This window comes from Bufo bufo, chromosome 11 (genome assembly GCF_905171765.1).
Source record: "Bufo bufo chromosome 11, aBufBuf1.1, whole genome shotgun sequence".
Taxonomy (NCBI): domain Eukaryota; kingdom Metazoa; phylum Chordata; class Amphibia; order Anura; family Bufonidae; genus Bufo; species Bufo bufo.
The window spans coordinates 93,249,857-93,273,221 of record NC_053399.1 but is presented as its reverse complement, the minus strand read 5'-3'; the positions used below and the strand labels follow the sequence as shown (position 1 = coordinate 93,273,221).

Below are 23,365 nucleotides of genomic sequence, written 5' to 3'. Positions count from 1 at the left end.
AATATTACGTTTTTAATAATTTTTTTACAACAAATATAGTGAGAGTTTTTGACAAAACTCCTTTATCTCCTGGTGTATGTCTCTCGTAATAGGATATACAATACTACTGCATCACCATACAGCACAAATAAAGAATCGTGGAGGGGGGGGGGCACAATGGCGCCTCACAGGCCGCCATATGGGAAAAGATGGGCCGAATATCCCAGTTGACTTGTGGGAGGGGTTGGAGTTTAATATAAAATCAGACAGTGTAGCTGTGGCGGCCATTTTGTAATCTGTGTGACTGCAGTACATAGTTGGCAGCACAATGCATTATAATCATTATTACACTTCATTTCGGACAAAAAATATTAAAAATTATGTTCCACCGACATACAGGAGAGGAGGCCACTGTGGTGTGGTGACAACCCAACCATCTAGAAGTCCTACTGGTAAATCTTCCTACTTACGTTATATGGGCAAGGTGTTTATCAAAGTCTAACTATGTAGGTCCTCAACTCAGATGGCTGGATAACAACTGCTATGGGGGCCACATTGGTAGTCACCTACCAATATGGAGGTGCAAGGTCTATGCTCTACTGGTGCCAAGCCATTTGTCATTATGGAAAGGGGAGGGGGTGTATTCACATTCAGCCATATACAAAAATGTCCATAAATGTTCTCCATTTTGAACCAAGTTGGGAGGGGGCATGAGAAATAAAAAATGGTGTTACCCTTGGAAACCAATCACAACGGGCAACACTTTTATTGTTAACTAGTTTCAGTTTTAATGATACTTTCTAATGATTGTTACATTATCTGAAAAGCCTAAAAAATAACTAGAGGCCATTTTGTCTCGTTATCTTCAAAGTACTAAATTTAAATTCACTTAACTTTTTTTAAAAAAGGACCAGGATACTGGCATCTCGTATGGTAATCTTGGATAGGTGTCGGTCTATCTACTCACCGGTTGTTAGAATTGACCATATCTAATATTTACACAAAATGTCGGCTTGATACGATGGATTATCAGTCCTATCGTCTATTGCTTCGTTCAACAGATTAATTACATGTATTTAATATATCTTCTATGAATCTACAAAAATTCAGCAAAATTTGGGGAAAAATCGGAGAAGGGGGAAGGGAGGGTTGAGGGAAAGCCAACAACAAAAATAACGATAAGAAGCTGTACAGTTACCATCAGGTTTATATTCAGTTATTATTACAATATACTCTGACAAAAATAGAATTTCATCTCATATCAATACGACAAAAAACATCTCCCTGTACTGTAACCATTTGCTAACATCAGTACTAGCTATATACAGTTGGTCAGGTCCTGCTCACATGTGTGGGTAGAGAGAGGGTGACATGAACCTGTTGGAGATGAGGTGGACCAAAGGGCAAAAAGTGTCCATAATTTAGTGTGAAGAGGCGGTTATAATAAGTTGTATGTGATGTACCCTGTCTGGCTCCAGCATGAAAGACCTTCTTTTAAGAGTTATTTACATTGGAGAAGTTCTTCATGGTTCTTCTGTCGTGTACAGATGTGTCCACCCTTACCTTCTGCAAAAGGTCTCTCAATGTTGATGGCCTATCCTCAGGATAATTTTTCAGCTGATTGGTGGGGAGGCCGGGTGTCAGACCCCCCACCGCTCTGATCTTGAGGGCCTATAGCCTATGGATAGTTGATCAATATTGAGAGAGTGGAGTGAAAAATTCTCATGCAGACACAACGCCCAAGTGGGTAACGCAGATTCCTCCCCCCCCCTCAAATTGGTTGTCCCATGTTGGCATACCTAAAGCCAAGAGTTACGAAAGGATGGGCACATCTGTACTATCCACCAGAAGGTTCAGATTGGTGGGAGGCTACCCCACCTTCAATAGGTGGCACTAGCATGACAATTAAATTCCTTCTGGAAAGAACCTAATTTGCATATTTTATCTTCTGGAACCTTGCCAGTATGACTCCATGCACAGGCTCTCAATAATCAGAACCATTCATAAAGCTGCAACCTCTCTAAGAAGCGCAGACATCATCGTACTTACATTTACACACCACTTTCTCTCATGAGAGCTTTGGAGATTCTGACGCTCTTCACAGATGCTGGTGCTCTACTATATGACCTAGCCCAGCACTCTTAGAGCTCTGCGATTCCTGATTTTACAATTTTGGGTCAACGATGGATGCTATTCTCCATCTTGTCTGTATTGCATATCATAATATGGCTACATGGAACGCCCCTTTAAGGAAGGGTTTGGTTATCCACTCAAAATACTCATGTAGCCTCAGGCCAACACTCCTAATAAATAAAACTTGCTTCCATTTTCTCAAAAAGGCTTTCATGTTGGAGCTGCAGGGCAAATTCCATGAACAATCAAAAGTGGACTTTTGTGATGGAGGCTGCCATTTTGTAAAACTGATGGAAATCTAGTGCATAAATGCTCTTTGTTTACATTACTGAGGTATGATGCAGAAAACAGACAAGGCCATTTTGTAATCTGAACCATTTTCCAATTCTTAGCCATTTCAAGGTTAATTTAAATTCAATCTACAAAATGGCCGCCTCTGTGATTCTACTCCACGTGGACATCAATGTGGTGTGAACAATTACATTTTTTGATGCGTTTAAGATGGAAATCCAAATATAAATGTATATGTGCAGGTTAACATGCAATATCTGGTAAGATCGTGAGGATGCACACCATTATAAGGGAACCATCTTCCTTGTGACCCGTAACCAGTTTGGTTTTCATGGTTCATCCACAAACCAGAAATCTTTCCCCTGACCATTGGTTCTTGAGATGATCTTCCACATAGTGTCAGGTCTTGCAACCCTTTATTTGTTTGACCACGAGGTGGTGGAAATGATGTCTTCAAGATGTCATGAAGTAAACATGAAGAGTGAATCTGAGGTGACTTTTCAAAATGGAGTCCCATATGGCCAATGGTTGTGATGGCTGCCCTGTTCTCTCAGAAGCTGGCAAGGCAGGCTTCTCCGCCAACTTCTCTGCACCCTTTTTCTTTCATTTAGATGCCAGGACACTTTTAGAAGGCACTTAACCCTTAACCTCCTACACCTCACCACTCCCATTCATCTTTGATTGAGCCATATTTATATAGTGATTTGTTTTGAGAAAAGACCTCAACATGTTTTTCTCATTCTGTAAAACATCTAACCTCAAAGACGCTGATGAAGGGGTCGGCAAAGTTTTCCATACCAAGTATCTTGCAGTAGGTTGGGATCATGGATATCTTCCAGAGGGCCCTGTCCATGTTTTGGGACCCTGGTTGGCTTTAGAGATGGACAACATATGTATAGTTTACTTTTTCAAAAAGTTTGTTAAACGTTTCAATACTAAATACAAGGCTGTATCTGCCTGGGGGTGTAAATATCTCTGAGGAACCAGAATGTATGAGGGAAATAATATTCTTTTAGGTGGGCCTCCTATTAAAATAATTTGTGGACACGTTTCTCTACCAGCTCTTTTCAATAGCCCCAATTCAAGTTTAAATACATGGAACCAGTACCATGTAACATTTGACTGACCCTCATTGATGAGGGACATGCTGGTATGTTCTCCAAAACATACATGTTTAGAGCGTGTTCTGCTGCAGGTAATATTGCGAACTCCAAATTTACTGTGTAACCGATCAAAAAGCACCCCCGAGCCATTTTGTACAATATGCAGTTGGTATACTGCACCATAACAAATGTTTAATTCTCTCGACTACCAGGTGCACAAAATGGCTGCCTCCAAACTGTGCTAAGGCTGTGGTTACACAGCAACATTTGGTAATCGAAACGTTACTGGATTACCGCAACACAACCTCCCTTTAGTCGACCAAATGTCACCATGTGACCGCTGCCGTAGAAGCATGCACCAAGACAAAATTCAAAAAGGTGGATAACCTCTTAAAGGGTCTTGCGAGATACATTTTGTTTATATATCCCTTTTTGGTAATCCCAGGCATTCATACTGGAAATGTTTTTGGTGTAAGACAGTTCATATTTCCAGAACAGCCAATACTGACTCCACTATGGCCACAACTACAAAAAAATCCTCTCAAGCAAGGTCTAGTTTACCTTTACGCCAGTATGCAAAGATGTCTCTCCCGAGAAAGAGAACCATCTCGCCAACGCCACCTATTGGGAGTGGCTCTCTAGAAGTTAAGATCCGACTTTTCCACAAGCCTTGGGATTTGACAAGGGAATATAGCTAAGCCAGATACCCATCCGTAGACGGCTGTTTCAGGGTGCTTGCCCCTCGTCAGTACAGAGTAGGATTATGGCTGACTTGCCTAAACCGCTACACCACCAAAGACCTAAAGAATCTGGTAAAATAAATATAAATTGGGTTGACCATGTTGGCTCGTTTGTCCTTAAGAGTAAATGAAGAATGCCCAAGCATGATTTTTGACAGGGGGACACTATTTATAAGTCATGATAATCAGGCGAGTGATTCAATATCCTGTTTTTGAAGGTGTGGCTAAACAGTTGGTAGGTGGTCCATGGCAGACCTTCATTTAAGGTCATGCAAAGGTTGTCTTATACCTGCAGATAGCAATGGGGCCTTAACCTACCTGTGATTTCATGTGGATGATCGTTCTGTCGGATTTCTTCAGAATCCAACAGATAAAAGTTGGCATGTGCCACTGGATGCCATATTACAGAGGTTTTCTCACCTAGCATTGCTTCTAGGGGAGCTATCGAGATACCACGAACCACCGCACCGGCTCCCTACATGATGCCTAACATACAAGACCTTTCTTGGCTAATGCTCCTCAACTAGACTTCTTCATATACATAGTAATATATCACTTTGTTGTCATGTACTTTTATAGAATTTTATGCCTTTCGATGGCAGCGAGATGAATGACTGACTGAAGAATGAAAGTGCATGGAGGGGTGCAACTCTCCAACAGCCTCCCTCCCCCAACGCCCCCCTCCCTCAGTGGTTGATATCAAAGACCCAATGGTCAGGATACTGAAGGGAAAAGCACAGACGGAGACTTTGGTAAGTAACCACACTTTTAAAAAGCAAGATATCATTTTTAAACAGATCAGTGCATACTTCTTATATGAAAATATACACAATTATATTTCATTGTCAAAAAAAACTAATGAAAAAAAACAAAAAAACAATAAAAACAAAAGGAAAGCAAACCAGCCAAACACAATATATTAGCTATTTTTTTGTTGTTTAAATTTTAAACGCTACAATTTTGTTGAGGTTACATCTTTTTGTCATTTTTTTTAATTTTTTTTGTGTTTTTTGTAAATATTACTTCATGCATTTTACACCTTTTTTAGCCTTTTGAGAATAAATAAGCTCCTTTTTTAATTTTTTTTTTTTAATTTTCTTCACTCTTCTAAAAACTGCAGCATTTAACTTGTAATTGTTTTGTGTCGTGCAAGTTTCTGCCACACCCCTTAATAAAATGAGGGGGGGGGGGATGGAAAAAAAAAACAAACAAAAAAACTGAACAATAATAACTACTCTACAGAACGCAAATTTACGAATATAAAAAAATATTCACAATGTAACTGTCAACAGCACAAATGAGCACAAGAAATAATATTAAAAATCAGAAACAAATATTTATACAGATAAAAACAGGGTGCGGTAAGTATATATATATATATATATATATGTTTTTTTTTAAGATTGTCATTTATTTCCTAGTCTTGAAAATTAATGTGTTTTCATTTACATGTGTGAAAAAAAACAACTAAAAACGGTTCTCTAAGAACCTAATCAAGTTGACAAGGGCCCGTTCAATTCCTCCAACGTCCATTTTATACCCCAACAGCCAGCTGCGCCAAAATGATAAATCTAAAAAAATGTTTTTGTAATTTTCGATGGTTTATTTTTGCTGCTATTTAAAAAAAAAAAAATTCAAATTTTTTCAGATTTTAAACAAAGTAAAATATAAAAGAATAAAAAAAAAATGTAAGCAGGAATTTGACTTAATGGTATACAATAAAAAAAAAATATGAAAAATATGCAAAGGGGGGGATCTTATAAAGGGTGTATGGCAAAGTATAAAAAAAAGTCTCCTTAACTGTTCATCCCTCTTTTTGTTTTTTTAAAGGGGTTGTTCAAAAAAAGAAAAAAGAAAAAAAGAAACCATACCGCTCTAGTTTTCCGAGTTCCCTGCTGCTCTCTACTCTCTTGTCCTTCTCAACGCATAGGAAACGACCTCTCAGCCAATCACCGAGTGGTCACATTGTTTCCATGTCAAGCGGAACTAGGAAGCAGAGATCGGTGGGGGCTGTGAAGCCATGGAACACCACTATTATTACTTTTATTTTTTACATGGACCTAGAGAAATTGGCCCTTGACAGCTAAAGATCATGGTCTTGGCCCCATCAGCGTCCGAGCCCATATTTCCGAGATAATTGCCGCTTTGTCTCGCTTTACTCGCGCCTCTTCATGCCTCGCCCCTCACCGGTGAGTCTCTGAAACGAACAGCGCGGCGCAAGACTTTTGGAGACGTCGGGGCCAGGCAGGTGTGGTGACGTTTTCTCTGCCTGCCTGGACGGTTTGCGGCATGGAGAGGAGCGAGCAGAACCTCCGGAAGCAACGAGAGGTGTAACGGCACCGCCCTCATTGCTCCTAGAGACTCATTTGCATACTTTAAAACTGTGGACATCGACACAGATGGGACCATGATTTTGGGTCATTGTGTCCATTATATTAGGACCAAAAATTGGTAGAAGCTAATCAAACAAAATACAGGTAAAAATGTACAGGTGATTGCGGGAAACCAGAAAACAAAAATTTTCAAAAATACAAAAAAAAAATATATATATATTTTTAGCTGATCACCCCCCCTTTTCACCAATATAGTGTGAAAATAGCAGCAAAAATCTTGTGCGGCAGTGTTACTGACCTGGGCAATGAGCATGCTGCTATGGACCCCTTGCACATTATCCTTTAATTCCAAGCCTTCCCTTTCCAGAGGGGATTCTGCTCTCCGGAAAACGGCCTCGAATTTAAAGTTCTAATATGATTTCACTTTCCGAATTTCTAACGGGGGAGGGGGGGCTATTTTATTTTTTTATATCTCGCAGTCATACTGCCTTTAACACATAGAAAACCCTGTGACGGGAAATCCCTGTCCTCGAGAAGTGAAATCATCATAGGCTGAGCTCTTTCCTCCAAAATAAGAAAACCGCATCTAAAAGAATAAATATATATATGTATATATTATATATATTTCTTGTTTTTGTTAATTTTTGATATTTTTTTTTTCTCTTTTAAAAAGGCATTGTCTGCATTATGATAGAGCTCCATGGCTTGCGGGGGGTTCGAGTTTTAGATATGTCTACGTAGCTTGATCTCTGGACGGTCCCGTCTGCGCTGAGTGAGCCGGAGACTGGAGGGAGCTTCCATGACGGGTGGAGGATGGGAGGGGAAGGTGGCTCTCCATGGTGTGCATCCCGATAAGATGCCGCTTCGTTAACTTGAAAACAAACATAAAACCCAACTAAGGTCCGTCAAGCAGCTAGGAATTCAAATTTCCAGTTTGTCAATGAGCGCTGCTCGGCCAGGGAGGCCACTTTGGACTTAACCGTTTCATGAATGGCGAAAAAAAAAAAATCCAAGAAAAAAAATCAGAGTCTGCAGCTTCCCTTTCAAGCAACCCGGTAATAGATAATGAAAGCTGGCCCGGTAGCGAGCAGCCCAACGATGGATGTCTTCAGATAAGCGGAGCAGGGTGAGGCGGTGAGCAGGGTATATCGGTGAGGAGGATGGAGGGCAGTGGCGAGATTGACTGTAGCAGCTGTGGTCAACAAGACGACAAGGTAAGCAGTTGGCTTTGGAGGGCTGGAGTCGTACTCGGCTTAGGTTCTTAGTGCAGCCATGGAGTCCCATGTCCTCTGCAGACATTGCCTGACGCACTGGACTAGGAAGAATACCTACCAAATACTAAAGCTATATCTCAGGCAGTTAATGATAGGTTCCCACCCTACAGCATTAAACCTCACTGGCGACCTGCTCCTGTCTTCCCACCCCCTCCCAATCGGCACCTCATCCTGTGGCGAGGACGAGGTGGGCAGGTGGGTTTGGTTTCTGGAGCAGTTATGTTACCCACGCGTCGAGCCGCATGCGTTTTACAGACGGGCTCTCGCCTTCCACGTCGCTCGAAGGTCGCAGCAGCCCAAGCGAGGAGGTGTAGTCGGCCCTTGCATCCTCTCGGTCGTTGCCTTCGAAAGAACTTGCGTTGCTGCTCAGGCTGTCGACGGGAGAGCGGCCGGTGGCTTCGTGTCGCGCCTGGTGGGGGTAGGACGTCAATGGGGTGCCGGTGCTCCGTTCCCGGTTGGGAGATGGAGGTTCTTTTTTGATGCTTATGTTTGGGTTGGTGTTGACTGTCAGCGTGGCGGTGTGTGAAAGCTGTCCACTGGATCTGTATGAGGAGGCGGGGGAAGAAAATATTAATCCACATCAAGAAGTCCCTACAGAATGAAGATGGTCAGAGGTCTACATGTAGCCCATAAGGAGCCTACAACTACCACGTCTTAAAGTAAACGTCCACCACTTATCAGTAAGTGCACATTTCAGTGATAATGCGGATCCGTTTTTTTGCTGATCCACAGACTTCAATGGGGCCATGTCCTGATTATTCGGCACACTAAGTTCAGTTCAGATATTCGCCTGCGGCACCAGCACAAACCTCATCTCAGTTCTGAGGGGTTGTTCCATGAAGACAATTTATCCCTCCTCACCAGGGCAGTGGATAAGTGTCTGATCGGCAGGCGTCCCACCGCTGGGGCCCCCGCCGATCATGAGAACATCTGTGCTCCCTGTTTGGACGGATCGGTAGACAAGCATGCGTGACCGCCTCTCCATTCCAAAAGGGGAACACGGCCCCTGTTCTTGTGATCGGTGGGGGCCTCAACGGCCAGACCCCCGCCAATCAAACACTTATTTACTGCTGCTAGGAATGGAACGATCCCTTTAACTGCAGGAAAGCAAAATGGCGGCTGTCCAGCAAATAAAAAATACCCAGAAAGTATGAGTTGTGTGGGCAGAAGGGATTCAGTGGGTTCACAATTAGAGTGATCCACGTGAGGATTCCACCTCTTCGTGAATTCAGAAAACTGGCAGAACCAGTAAAGAAGTGTAGAGTCAGGTGTGCCCCTCCCGATTCGCCCAGTTCCCTCCCTGTGATGGAGAACCAGCCCAGCTCCCAAAGGGCAGGAGGCGATATTTAATAAAAGGTAATTAAAAGGCACCTCCTGGTCTGTGAGCAGCCGACAACCTCCCTGCTCCACAGAACCCGAGAGCCATGAGTGCAGCCATCAGAGGTACTAACTCTGCAGAAGACCATCCTGCTACATCTGTCCATCCAGCTCTTGTCCATCTCACTTCCTCTCGCTCTGTCTGGCACCTGCTCCTATCCCTCCATCTCACGCTCTATATCAATCTCCCTCACATTCTCCATCTCGCTCCAGCTCTCTATCCATCCATCTCTTGATTTCTATCCATCTCTCACTCATGCTCTCTGTCCATTCATCTCTCGCTCTGTCTCCATCTCACTTCCTCTCTCTCTATCTATCCATCTTGCACCCACTTTCTATCCATCCAACTCCAGCCGTCCATCTCTTGCTCTCTCTATCCATCCATCCATCCATCTTGCTCCCGGTCTATTTCTAAGGTGCTCTCTACATATATAGATATCCATCTCACACTCGCTATCCATCCATCTCATTCCTGTTCCCCATCGATCCACGTGACTTACTCCAGTTCTCTGTCCATCTTTCACTCTATCTATCCATCATGTGCTCACTGTCTCTACCCTTCACTTGTTCTTGCTCTCTATCTGTCCATCAATTGCTCACTAACTCTCTCTATCCATCTTGCATTGGGTCTCTACCCATCCATCTTACTTGCTCTCTCTATCCATCTATCTCTCGTTCTTGCCATCACCAATCTTGCTCGCTCCTTCTCTCCATCTTATTCTTGCTCTCTATCCATCCATGTCTCGCTCCTTCTCTCTATCCATCCATCTCTCGCTCCTTCTCTCTATCCATCCATGTCTCGCTCCTTCTCTCTATCCATCCATCTCTCGCTCCTTCTCTCTATCCATCCATCTCTCACTCTTGCTCTCTATCCATCCATCTCTCGCTCCTTCTCTCTATCCATCCATCTCTCACTCTCTATCCATCCATGTCTCGCTCCTTCTCTCTATCCATCCATGTCTCGCTCCTTCTCTCTATCCATCCATGTCTCGCTCCTTCTCTCTATCCATCCATGTCTCGCTCCTTCTCTCTATCCATCCATCTCTCACTCTTGCTCTCTATCCATCCATCTCTCGCTCCTTCTCTCTATCCATCCATCTCTCGCTCCTTCTCTCTATCCATCCATCTCTCACTCCTTCTCTCTATCCATCCATGTCTCACTCCTGCTCTCTATTCATCCATGTCTCGCTCCTTCTCTCTATCCATCCATCTCTCGCTCCTTCTCTCTATCCATCCATGTCTCGCTCCTTCTCTCTATCCATCCATCTCTCACTCTTGCTCTCTATCCATCCATCTCTCGCTCCTTCTCTCTATCCATCCATCTCTCGCTCCTTCTCTCTATCCATCCATCTCTCGCTCCTTCTCTCTATCCATCCATGTCTCGCTCCTTCTCTCTATCCATCCATGTCTCGCTCCTTCTCTCTATCCATCCATCTCTCGCTCCTTCTCTCTATCCATCCATCTCTCGCTCCTTCTCTCTATCCATCCATCTCTCGCTCCTTCTCTCTATCCATCCATCTCTCACTCCTTCTCTCTATCCATCCATCTCTCACTCCTTCTCTCTATCCATCCATCTCTCGCTCCTTCTCTCTATCCATCCATCTCTCACTCTTGCTCTCTATCCAGCCATCTCTCACTCCTTCTCTCTATCCATCCATCTCTCGCTCCTTCTCTCTATCCATCCATGTCTCGCTCCTTCTCTCTATCCATCCATCTCTCACTCTTGCTCTCTATCCATCCATCTCTCGCTCCTTCTCTCTATCCATCCATGTCTCGCTCCTTCTCTCTATCCATCCATGTCTCACTCTTGCTCTCTATCCATCCATCCCTCACTCTTGCTCTCTATCCATCCATCTCTCGCTCCTTCTCTCTATCCATCCATGTCTCGCTCCTTCTCTCTATCCATCCATCTCTCGCTCCTTCTCTCTATCCATCCATCTCTCACTCTTGCTCTCTATCCATCCATCTACCCAACTTGCTCTCTATCTGTCCATCAATTGTTCACTCTCTCTCTCCATCTTGCATTGGGTCTCTACCCATCCATCTTACTTGCTCTCTCTATCCATCCATCTCGCTCTAGCTCTCTGTCCTTGGCATTACAAGTGCCCTAACCCAGCGGTAGGGGGCAGTAGAGAGCGGATACGTACATCAGGTTACTCAGTGACACGGGAACCATCTGATGCGCTTGGTGGTGCTGTTGTTGATGCTGCTGCTGTTGCTGCTGCTGCTGATGCCAGGTGGACATGTTGCCTAATGACAAGGTTCCTGGAGAGCTGAACGTGGAGAGCGATGCCAAGTCTGCGCTGGTCAGCTGGTAGTCTGCAAGAAGACAATCAGTAAGAGGTCTCCACAAAACATGGGCAGATGCTGCCACCCTGAAGGGCAGAAGACAGACAGTATTTTCTTAATATCACCTTAGAGGGGTTCCCCAGATCTGGGTATATGAAGCCTAATCAGTGGGTAACGCGTAGCTCTGCACCTTGTGTTTCAGTTCCTCGCCATTTTCAAAATCTCTGCTTGCTGTCAGTAGATGCAATCTAAGCACAGCCTGGAGTCGAGGAGTTTACCTCAGCTAGGCCAGGGCAGTTTTCAGTTGTCAAATGTAAGTATGTCTCTATTCACCGACATGACAAAGAGATCTTGAAAACGGCAAGGAGTGAAAACACACATAAAATCCCCCCCAATTTTTTTATTTTTTTATTTATCAGAATGTATGGGGCCCACTGCAGGAATGTTCCACTGCTTCCTATGGGGGGGCTCCCGTGGCATAGATCTGGTGACCCTACGGTTTATCTCATGTAATCCACAAGCGATAAGAAATAAAAGGAAAGCGGGCAGAGAAATGGGGGGTGAGAGCCAGAGGCCTCCTAAATGACACAGACACGTGTAGGCCTTCTCATCCGTGACGGAAAGACACATGTGCTACAGGAAGGTCGCACGGGTCATCCTGCTTCCTAATACAGGAGCTGACCAGCAGAGGGCGCTGTAGGCAATCCTATGAGATGTTATGCTCTGGCTGTTTACCAGGCTGATCTACGTGGCCGTCATGCGTGACTTTCTTTAGACTGCGCCCTCCATCCCTCGCCTGGGTGTACATGTGACGATGACATCTCACACAGGATCTAGTAGGTCCAGCTCGGGTGAAAGAGAGACCCCCAACGACCCCACTCCAAATTGTGACAATTAGAGGGCACTTGGCGATAAGCTGATCCCTAGTGATCGACTGTAATCTAATCCTGCAGGAAGTGTTCGGTTTCTCTGTAGCGCCACCACAGTGAATACATGGTATTACACAGCCCTCCACCATCCAAATGACGTACCTGTGTTGTAGGCTGTGGACATGGCAGAGAACGGCAGTCCATGATGTGACAGTAAACTGGGTGTCGCCACCGATACGACCGGCGTGGTCAAGGAGTGAGTCGCTTGGGAGACTCCTAGCCTCTGTGTGTTCTGCTGAGAGGGGGGAAAAGGATAGACAATGGTTGACTCGGGAAGAGGACTCCCGATATCCACCACACCATGCAGGAGAGGGCCTTCCAACCCGCAATGATAGAACTATTAACCTCATGCATGGCCGCTGAGATATACTTTATTACACTTCTCTGGTGGAGATCCTTGACCTCCCACACACCCTTAGCAGTTTGCCGAGGCTGCGAATTTCCCCCCCCCCCCCCCCCCCCCAGGAGATCAGACAATGAGCCTTTCATGCCCCTGGATCCTCACACATCCATGGTGTGAAGAAGAAGGCATACTTCCTCCAGACATGACAAAAAGAACGCCCCCACCCTCCTTCCCCGGCTCATGTGACTACCAGTCATGGAAAAACGGACCCATGGGAATCTTATGGGTATATGTACAGAGGCAAGAGGCATGAGAAACCTCATCATCATACAGGTTAGGTGTTAAATTAAGGAACTGGCCACTAGGGGACGCTGTTCCGCCAGCGAGAACCTCACTAAGACTACACAGAGGTAACAGCAGACACAGGATTCACACACTCGGCCATGAGAGCAAAGCAAGCAGAGACACTCACCATCTCCAGATCCTCCGCCTGGATGCAAAAAGCAGAGTATTGAAAAAGAGAGAGAGAAATGTGGCCTGTTAGACGGAGAAACTGAACACAGAAGAAGCTGGCCAGAATGAACACGGCAAAAGCTACTCAACTACTAGACACAAACTTAAAGTGGAACCCCCGCCAATAGGAGCTTCCCACAGTCTGAATATTTGTATCCCCAGTCTTCCCGCTTTTCTAGAAGTCATACCAATGATATCATATGTCTTTATGCACTTGTCCTTTAAATTAAAGGGGAGATCTATATCACTAAAAAGTCTATTTTTTCCCCCACTTTTCCATTTCTCCTGCTTTCCCAACACTAATTTGGTGTGAAGGGTGCAGTAGAGAGATTCTGAGGCGCGGGACAGCTTTGTACCATACTGCCTGATGTCACAGTCTCTGTCGCCAGTGCCAACCAATCACAGCACAGCTTTGTACCATACTGCCTGATGTCACAGTCTCTGTCGCCAGTGCCAACCAATCACAGCACAGCTTTGTACCATACTGCCTGATGTCACAGTCTCTGTCGCCAGTGCCAACCAATCACAGCACAGCTTTGTACCATACTGCCTGATGTCACAGTCTCTGTCGCCAGTGCCAACCAATCACAGCACAGCTTTGACTTTTGAAGAAGAAGTAAAATGAATACAAGCTGTACTGTGATTGGCTGCTATACATCCCCCCCTATTATCAGATCCCTGCAGCCATTCTGTGAGGACTCCCCCTACTCACCAAGTGATGCATTAACCCCTTGCCGCCTTGTGAGGTGATAACGCGCAGGTCTGGTTTGCGGCTGTTGCCTCCGAGCTGATTGTTCTGGGATGGAGGCGGAGGGGATTTGGCTGGGATGACTTTACCCAGGGTGTTCCCGTTCGATACCGTTATGAGGCCCGGAGAGGCTCGCGCACTGATGTAGCCATTGCCTACAGAAAAGAGAAGAAGTTCCTTTATAACAAACTGTGTGATGTGGCGGCAGCCATTTTGTAAAAAAAATACAAAAATAAAAACGTGTTGTCCATAGCAACCAATTAGAGTTTAATTTCTCACAGTGCTCTGGCAATGTGATCGATATCACTGTCCTGTCAAAATGGCCGCCTCTGTCTCTACAAGAACATGCCTTGTCGCTAGGTGCTTTCTCAATTAACTTTATTGACACAATGTACACGAGGGTCTCTGCACCAGTCTGGTAAGCGTGGAGCAGGGATGAGGTGTCTGCTGCCGAGAGGCCGTTCCCTCGGGGTCCTCCAGCCATACTCCAGTTTCCTGCAGCGGGCAGGAAGAATGTCAGGAATGCTGGGTGACGTCAATGGTGACATTCATAGAACCGGCCCCGCCAGAATGTGCAACAGCTGATGGGGATCCCACAGCCCACAGGGGGGCACAGACTTTTCAGATTGGCCAGGAATAGGAGGACTGCTTGGTTTAAAGGGGAAACCTGGATTGGCCTAGAACTAACCATGGCTCCGCCCACTACAGTAATAACTGGTGATGTCCCATACTGGGGCCGGTCAGAGGAGGGAGTGTCCTAGGAAATGGCATTTAAGTCCCGCCCACAAACCGGCCAGCATGTGCACATTTGTATACCTGCTCCCGCCCTTTTTTATTGGCTCCACCCCTTCCCAGTACTCTTATACACCAGTTGTGGGCGGCAAAGTCAGTTTTACTTTAGTTTACATGAGAAATTTGTAAAAAGTGGACAATCCCTTTAAGGGAGGTAGAATTCCTGGCTGCTGCCTGTCATCTGTCTGTTATCCGCACGACCAGTGGAAATCCATCTGACACGTGTGAGGGGGTCACCCGCATACTGGTGTCCAGTATGATTAGTGGGAGAGGAGACGTGAGCGCCTCAGACAGCAGCGTGAAAGTGGAGGGGGGGAGGGGGGAACCCAGGTCTGGATCAAATCTAATAACGCTAATGAAATCATATTAATCAAAGCAGCAGCGTAATTAGATGTAACGGCCGTCAGGGTGAAACCGGGGACTCTGCAGTAACCCTTTAATGGCCAGACCGAGGGATGGCGTTACCCATAGCAACCAGTCACTTTCTAACCATCCCCTAAGGAACCCATAAGAAGGAAAACATAGGTCGCTGAGGGCAGCAGAATCATATAAAAAGGCCACTAACCACGATTTTCCAGCCACAAATATACAATCTTCTGCTTTTTTTCCTTCTCTGTGTCCCTATCAGAACCAGTGCTAATCAGAGCCATTACGGACAGGCTGCTGGGCAGTGCCACATGACCCACGTCTCTGACAACCCCTTGCCATGTGCTTTCCATGTCTTTCACTTGCCCCTGGTACACATCACTACCATGGAGTCTCCTATAAACCATTCCCCAGTAAGTTCCCTATTCTGTCTCCTTCCCCCTCTGGCAGCTGCCTTAGGCTTAGGCTACTTTCACACCTGCATTTTCGCTGGATCCGTCTGCATCCGTTATGAACGGATCCGTCATGAACTCCACTGAAAGTCAATGGAGGACGGATCCGTTTTCTATTGTGTCAGAGAAAACGGATCCGTCCCCATTGACTTGCATTGTGCGCCATGACAGATCCGTCTTGCTCCACATCCCAGCTTGCTGCGATTTGCTCTCCGATATGGGAACGCAACCAAACGGAACGGAATGCAAAACTGAAGCGTTTTTTTTTCCCCGGTATTGAGACCCTATGACGGATATCAATACCGGAAAATAGAAACGCTAGTGTGAAAGAAGCCAAAGTCAGTCTCCTTCCCCCTCTCGCAGCTGTAAACATGGTCCCCAGTAAGTTCCCTAGGCAGTCTCCTCCACTCCTCTCATCAATTATATCATCTCAAGTTCACTAGTCAGTCTCCTTCTCCATCTGACAGCTGTAATAGTCTGTCTCCTTCTCCCTCTGGATTCTGTAAATATAGTGCCCAAATCATCACAAAGTCAGCCTTCTTCCCCCTCTGGCAGCTGTAAACATAGTCTCCAGTAAGGTACCCAGTCAGTCTCCTTCAATATAGTCCTCCGGAAGGTATCTAGTCAGTCTCCTCCAATATAGTCCTCCGGAAGGTATCTAGTCAGTCTCCTCCAATATAGTCCTCCGGAAGGTATCTAGTCAGTCTCCTCCAATATAGTCCTCCGGAAGGTATCTAGTCAGTCTCCTTCAATATAGTCCTCCGGAAGGTATCTAGTCAGTCTCCTCCAATATAGTCCTCCGGAAGGTATCTAGTCAGTCTCCTCCAATATAGTCCTCCGGAAGGTATCTAGTCAGTCTCCTCCAATATAGTCCTCCGGAAGGTATCTAGTCAGTCTCCTTCAATATAGTCCTCCGGAAGGTATCTAGTCAGTCTCCTCCAATATAGTCCTCCGGAAGGTATCTAATCAGTCTCCTTCAATATAGTCCTCCGGAAGGTATCTAGTCAGTCTCCTTCAATATAGTCCTCCGGAAGGTATCTAGTCAGTCTCCTCCAATATAGTCCTCCGGAAGGTATCTAGTCAGTCTCCTCCAATATAGTCCTCCGGAAGGTATCTAGTCAGTCTCCTTCAATATAGTCCTCCGGAAGGTATCTAGTCAGTCTCCTTCAATATAGTCCTCCGGAAGGTACCCAGTCAGTCTCCTTCAATATAGTCCTCCGGAAGGTATCTAGTCAGTCTCCTTCAATATAGTCCTCCGGAAGGTATCTAGTCAGTCTCCTCCCCCATCTGGCAGATAGATAACTTTACCATGGATTCTTGAACAGTCATAAGAACAAGCACTTGCTCTCCAGCAGTGATCTCCTCAGCTTTCCTCTTGCACACACGCCATTTTGTTTTGTGCGCCATTTTCTAGCAAAAGTAATAATAATACTGCACTACATAAGGTGAAATGTACATAGACGGTGTCTATACCCGGGCCTGACACACCTCCAGTGCTGCACTCGACTACACTAATTACAGGGCTCTGTAGATGAGCTGCTAATTACCCCAGCTAATACACGCCCACCGGCCGGATAACGAGGCACTGCTCCCAGGGGGAGAGGTAGACAAGACGCAACGAATGCCAGTACAGAGGGGGAAGGAGAAGGACCGCCATATTAAATTACTCCTTATGGGACTGCACTGTCACAGGGAGACCCCCGAGGATACCCAATATACACAGTTCTGACAGAGGTGGTGTTGTCTGCCTCCTCGTTAACGGGCCGTGGGGGGTGCATGTTCCACCTCCATCCGTCTCCGACCCATTTCTCTCCTTACATCAAGTTGCCCCCCAGCCACATACAGTCCTGTCTTCCTAAACCCACAGGCACAAGTCTCAAAGGAGAGCACCATCCACTAAAACACTCTGTGCTGCTGGAATCCTTCCAAATACATTGCAGCGCTCGGAAAATTTAAAAAACTGTTGTTTTTTAATATCCGATTCCTAGGTGGAGATACGATCCTTTGAATTCACAGGTCCGGGGCTGCACCTGAGAGAAATCAAGAGACGTGTTGTTCTGAAAATCTCTCAGTAGTGCAGCCTCAGGCTTTGGGCCTCTAACGTCAAGTGATCATATCTCGGCCTAGGAATAAGATATTAAAAAAACGGCTTTTGCATTCTTAACGTTCATGAAAGGGTCTTTTTGATTTTCTCCTTTAACGTGTCTACCCTGCATGTAGTGGGCGGAGTCATGGTCAGGACCACCTAAGAAGGATTCGTCTACCCTGCGCGTAGTGGGCGGAGTCAGGTCCACCTAAGAAGGATTCGTCTACCCTGCGCGTAGTGGGCGGAGTCAGGGTCAGGACCACCTAAGAAGGATCAGTCTACCCTGCGCGTAGTGGGCGGAGTCAGGGTCAGGACCACCTAAGAAGGATTCGTCTACCCTGCGCGTAGTGGGCGGAGTCAAGTCCACCTAAGAAGGATCAGTCTACCCTGCGCGTAGTGGGCGGAGTCAGTGTAAGGACCACCTAAGAAGGATCCGTCTACCCTGCGCGTAGTGGGAGGAGTCAGGGTCAGGACCACCTAAGAAGGATCCGTCTACCCTGCGCGTAGTCAGGGTCAGGACCACCTAAGAAGGATCCGTCTACCCTGCGCGTAGTGAGCGGAGTCAGGACCACCTAAGAAGGATCCGTCTACCCTGCGCGTAGTCAGGGTCAGGACCACCTAAGAAGGATCCGTCTACCCATGCGCGTAGTGAGCGGAGTCAGGACCACCTAAGAAGGATCCGTCTACCCTGCGCGTAGTCAGGGTCAGGACCACCTAAGAAGGATCCGTCTACCCTGCGCGTAGTCAGGGTCAGGACCACCTAGGAAGGATCCATCTACCCTGCGCGTAGTGAGCAGAGTCAGGACCACCTAAGAAGGATCCGTCTACCCTGCGCGTAGTGAGCGGAGTCAGGACCACCTAAGAAGGATCCGTCTACCCTGCGCGTAGTCAGGGTCAGGACCACCTAGGAAGGATCCATCTACCCTGCGCGTAGTGAGCAGAGTCAGGACCACCTAAGAAGGATCCGTCTACCCTGCGCGTAGTGAGCGGAGTCAGGACCACCTAAGAAGGATCTGTCTACCCTGCGCGTAGTCAGGGTCAGGACCACCTAAGAAGGATCCGTCTACCCTGCGCGTAGTGAGCGGAGTCAGGACCACCTAAGAAGGATCCGTCTACCCTGCGCGTAGTCAGGGTCAGGACCACCTAAGAAGGATCCGTCTACCCTGCGCGTAGTGGGCGGAGTCAGGACCACCTAAGAAGGATCCCAAGACAACACCATCCTGTCACTGGGATACCCTGGGGTCAAACAGGTCAGTAATCCTACCCGCCATGCAGAGCAGTGAGGGATCAGTGGCGCCACACTCACCTACAGGGCTTGGACAGGTTCCATTAGAATTGTTCAGGTCTCCCCCGAGCATCGCTCCTATAGATACAAAGAGAGCAGGTGAGTAACGCGAAGTCCACGCCATAGACGTGCCTACTGCGTCCCGATACTCACTTACCTGCGCTGGCTGGCCTCTGAGGTAGCCCCGGAGACACTGTGTTCCTCTGCAGGTTCGGTGGCTGCGGTGACAGGAGCCGGGGGTCCGTGAGCGAGGCCGTCATCAGAGACTGTGTGACCAATGACCCCCCGGGGTTGCTGAACTGCAGCGCGTTCTGATTGGTCACCGGTACAGTAACGGGCATAGCGAAGTTCGGTGCAGGAACTGCAGACTGAAGACACAAAACCAGATTAGAGCTCTGACAACCAATAAGTGGCAGCATTACTGAGTGGTGTCGTAACCTATAGCAACCAACGCCATGGGCAATCATACAATAAGTGGGCACACACTCTGCGTCGTCGTCATCATCATCACACCCCACAGCAACTGGAAAGAATTCATGCGTTATGAGTAGAAGGGAAATCCCATTAAATTGCAGGGCGCTATTTTAACCTCAAGATGGCGGCCGTTTCTGAGCTACGGTTAAGAGGTTAAACTTTGAGGGGGAGGGGGGGACCGATTAGGAGCTTCAGCTGCCACGGAAAAAAAGCCACACACAAGATTAGGACACGTTTGTTATGGGTTAATAACAGGGACCGGATGAAGGCCATTTTATTGAAGACCCCCTACTCCTCTGGTTCATAACAAAAGCGGCCATTTTGGAACATCAAATCTCCTGGAAGTTGACAAAATGGCCGACTCTGCCGTACGTCGGTAACTGCTTTATACCTGTTCCTTATGTGAGGTAACCAAGGCCAATTAATCAGAGCCATGCAAGCGCACACCCGTGATCCTGTAACCCCTCAGCTCTGGTAGGGGGGGTCTTCCGACTCACCCTAAAGATGGAGGGTTAGGTTCTGTATTGACATGAAGCAGCACTGCAGGTTCCCAGGCCTACACCATGTCGTACGCACGACAAAATGGCGCCACCCAGTGTGACCATGCAGGCCCTGCTGTAACGGTCACTATGTCAACTGGAGAATTAAAGCATAACTCCACCCAATGGCTAAAAATTCAGAGGTGACAGCAGTTCATCCCAGTATCCCGCTCCCTCCATATCACAGTCACAGGAACCTAGGGAGCTGAGATATGAGGGGCTGTTTGAACGACATTGCTGAAAAAGCACAGGTGGACTCCCGTGGCTGTGATATTGTGGTCGGAGTGGTGGATAATGAACGCCGACGGCCCAGAAGGTGGCCGCCATGTTGGCTCCCGGAACGTGCAGTGCTGCATTGGCCTGTGGCTCCCTCCCCCGCGGTACTCACTGCGAGTCTATAACTCTGCATCATTTTATCAAACTCCTCGTCAATCTTTTTATATTTCTCCTCCGTCTGCGGAGTCAGCGCAAAAACCTCGTCCGCGTCCGGGCTCTCGTACTCCCTGTGCTTCTTGTTCAGCGCCTGCTTTTCCGGATTCGGTGGGAGGGGGGGGGGGGGAGGTGATATTTTTGGGATTTTTTTTGGTTTTCCATTTTTTGTTTATTGAGGGACAGAGGGAATGAGGGACAAACAAAAAGAAAAAGAGAGAGAGAAGAAGAGAGGTGAAGAGCGGTTGATAGCGGCCAGGTACTTACACCGTAGCGTTTGAATAGAATGTCCAAGTCCTCGCTGGCTTTGCGATATTTGTCTTCCATGAGGGGGCTCTGGTCAATGGAGTCATCCCCATCCGGTTCGGGGCTGTCGCACCCGTTAAAACCTTTCTTTCTCAATGTCTGAAATCACAACCATAAAAAACTCAGCTCCGAATCTCTCCACCGCTCACGAGGGCGACCCATTGTGTGTCTCCAAGGGGCGGCCATTTTGTTGACTACATGACGACTATTGATTTGTCTCCCAGCTATGTGTGTATAGATATGACTGTGCCTCACCGACCTCCAGGACGTTCCGCCCGCCTCAATGCTGTCATTAGCTCCTCAAATTAAGCCAAGTCTACAAAATGGTCGACCAAATCCACCTTCATACATTTCTACAGTCATGGCCAGCTTTGGTGGAGGCTCTCTCAGGGCCTGTTATTAGTATTACTGATATTTTTCAGTCATACTATCATGGAATAGCGCCACACAGTGCATAAATAATACTGCCATACAGTGGTGACATAATACTGCTATACGGTGCCACTATAATAATATATATATACCCATGATGGAGGGCAGTGAATGCCCCGGGGTATAATTGAATAGTGGAGATATTACTCCACACATTACCACTACATATACTTCCACATGCGATAAATGGACACCATGTGTCTGTACGTAGGGGTACAATAAAGCTTGTTGAAACGGGCAGAAGATGTCCACTTGGATCACCTTTTCCTGACTGAGGGGAATTATGAAGGGGTTACATGGCTGCTTTATCAGTGTCAGGCCAGGCCACCATGAAATTCCTGTCATCCGGCACGTCTGCTGTTCTGTGACCCTCCAGAACATCTGATAATCTGCTGCTAAAAGAAGAAGACATTTTTGGATAGAGGTGGGAGATTTATTAAAACTGGTGCAAAGGAAAACAACCAATCAGATTCCAGCTTTCATTTTCTAATAGAGCTCTGAAAAATGAAAGCTGGAATATGATTGGTTGCTATGGGCAACTCAGCCAGTTTTCCCTTTGGAATTTGACGGTGGCATGGCCCGACGATGGTTAGAGCAGCCATGTCACCCGCTCAGGAAAAGGTGACTAAATTTCAACAAGCTTTATTTATACCCCCACATACAGACACGTCACATGGCTGAGGTAAACAAACCGCTAGCGGCCCCCTCTACTGAAGGGTATGTGCTGGTCCCCACATGGGGGATATTTTGTGCCTGGGCCCCCCCGATTAGTTCGGCTCCTGGACATAAAGCACGAGTCGTGTCCTCCGACGAACCAAAATAAAAACGGCGCCCCTCTCGCTGCTGCCTCAGCACAGCGTCCCGGCTCGGACAAGATACAGAACTGTAATGAATTCTTGCCTCGTTTGCTGACTGTGGAAAAAAATTTTTTTTTTTTGCTCTGCAGCTGTCGGCTTCTTTTATTCTGTAAATTTGGCTATTTTTATGCGCAGAGGCATCCTAAAATAAACGCGCCACAGTCGATAAGCATGCGGAGTGGGGCTGGAGCTCGCCGATGTCACAGGACTCTTCCAGTGATAGAGAAAATGAGCAATTTCTTGTATTTTACACAAAAAAATAAAATAAAATAAAAATCAAAGGACAATGTAGCACTTAAACTGCGCAACCCCCTGACTGGAGATCTAATGGCGGCCATATTGGATGTCACCCAGCTTTCCAGGCAAATAGGGCCAGTGACATGTCACTGACGGCCACACATGGACAATGCCAGGGTATATGCCACATGTGTGACATCAAGTCAATGCGCTCCTGTCCTTTGAGGTCCGCTCTCCGCCGCTGGCATGTAGGGGGCTCCACAGGATAAGACTTGCAGGGCGCTCTGGCAATGCCAACGTTAAATGGCAGTCACGGAATCTCTTAAAATCTCCTAATGGTTTCCTGCTGCTTGCGCGACCCGGCATTTAAGTAGAGTGCAAATGGCGATTAAATGCATTTAGGATTTTATGAGCGGGTGCTCGGCTCGCCTCATGTGCACTTAGGATACCAAAGATCCTGCTTTCTGCGTCTGGGCATCTGGGCAGGATGTACTCAGGCACAAAGTGAAAAGTTTCTGACAAGGTGCCCACTCCATCATCATCACCCGTCCCTAAACCCAACTTTTTCAATTTCTCAGCAAAATGGCTGCCACCCAGCTTTCCCGGACTAGGACAGCTATTCTGATGGAGCTGTAATGGTAGCCATTTTGGTTTTGGCCCAGCTTTCCAAGGAACAGATACTCTTTATAACAAGTGGGGGGAGAGGGGGCTTATTGTCGTTGACCGCTGTAAAGGGCGGCGGGGATCCCGACACTGGCCGTATATATAACTCAGATTCACGGCAGACTGCCAAGTGAACAGATTTTTTCATTTCAGCCGCATAAGCGCACACCAAGCACGTCGGCCATATGGACCCAGGACATCTGCTGGAGGCACAAGAACAGCACTAAGGAAGTCTCTCAGGTGACAAGACGACTCCATGAGCTCAGCCGCCAGCCTCGCGTGCACTCCCCAACTTCTAAACTTCTCAGACTTGAGTCCTCCAAGCAGGTGCAGGACAATACTAAACCGGAGAGCAGAGGGAAGTTAAAGGGCAAGGCCACCTCTGAGCACCATTT

The 23,365-nt window shown here is 46.9% G+C and overlaps 1 protein-coding gene across 8 annotated transcripts in view; it reads right to left on the bottom strand.

Annotated features, from left to right (window-relative positions):
- Positions 1-5,616: 5,616 nt before the first annotated feature.
- The window catches only part of MEF2D (myocyte enhancer factor 2D), a 148,769-nt gene continuing 131,020 nt past the window's right edge, over positions 5,617-23,365 (bottom strand). For 3 of the 8 annotated variants that reach the window (XM_040412805.1, XM_040412808.1, XM_040412806.1), the window contains 8 exons: positions 20,743-20,880; positions 19,191-19,401; positions 19,055-19,111; positions 14,017-14,207; positions 13,264-13,281; positions 12,551-12,683; positions 11,378-11,549; positions 5,617-8,395 (listed from right to left, as the gene is read on the bottom strand). In XM_040412805.1, the coding sequence (XP_040268739.1) occupies positions 8,071-8,395; positions 11,378-11,549; positions 12,551-12,683; positions 13,264-13,281; positions 14,017-14,207; positions 19,055-19,111; positions 19,191-19,401; positions 20,743-20,880 (1,245 nt within the window). In that variant the 3' untranslated portion in view covers positions 5,617-8,070. Of the gene's footprint in view, positions 8,396-11,377; positions 11,550-12,550; positions 12,684-13,263; positions 13,282-14,016; positions 14,208-19,054; positions 19,112-19,190; positions 19,402-20,434; positions 20,570-20,742; positions 20,881-23,365 lie in introns of all 8 variants that reach the window. The other 5 variants (XM_040412813.1, XM_040412810.1, XM_040412809.1 and 2 more) reach the window with 5 other exon arrangements.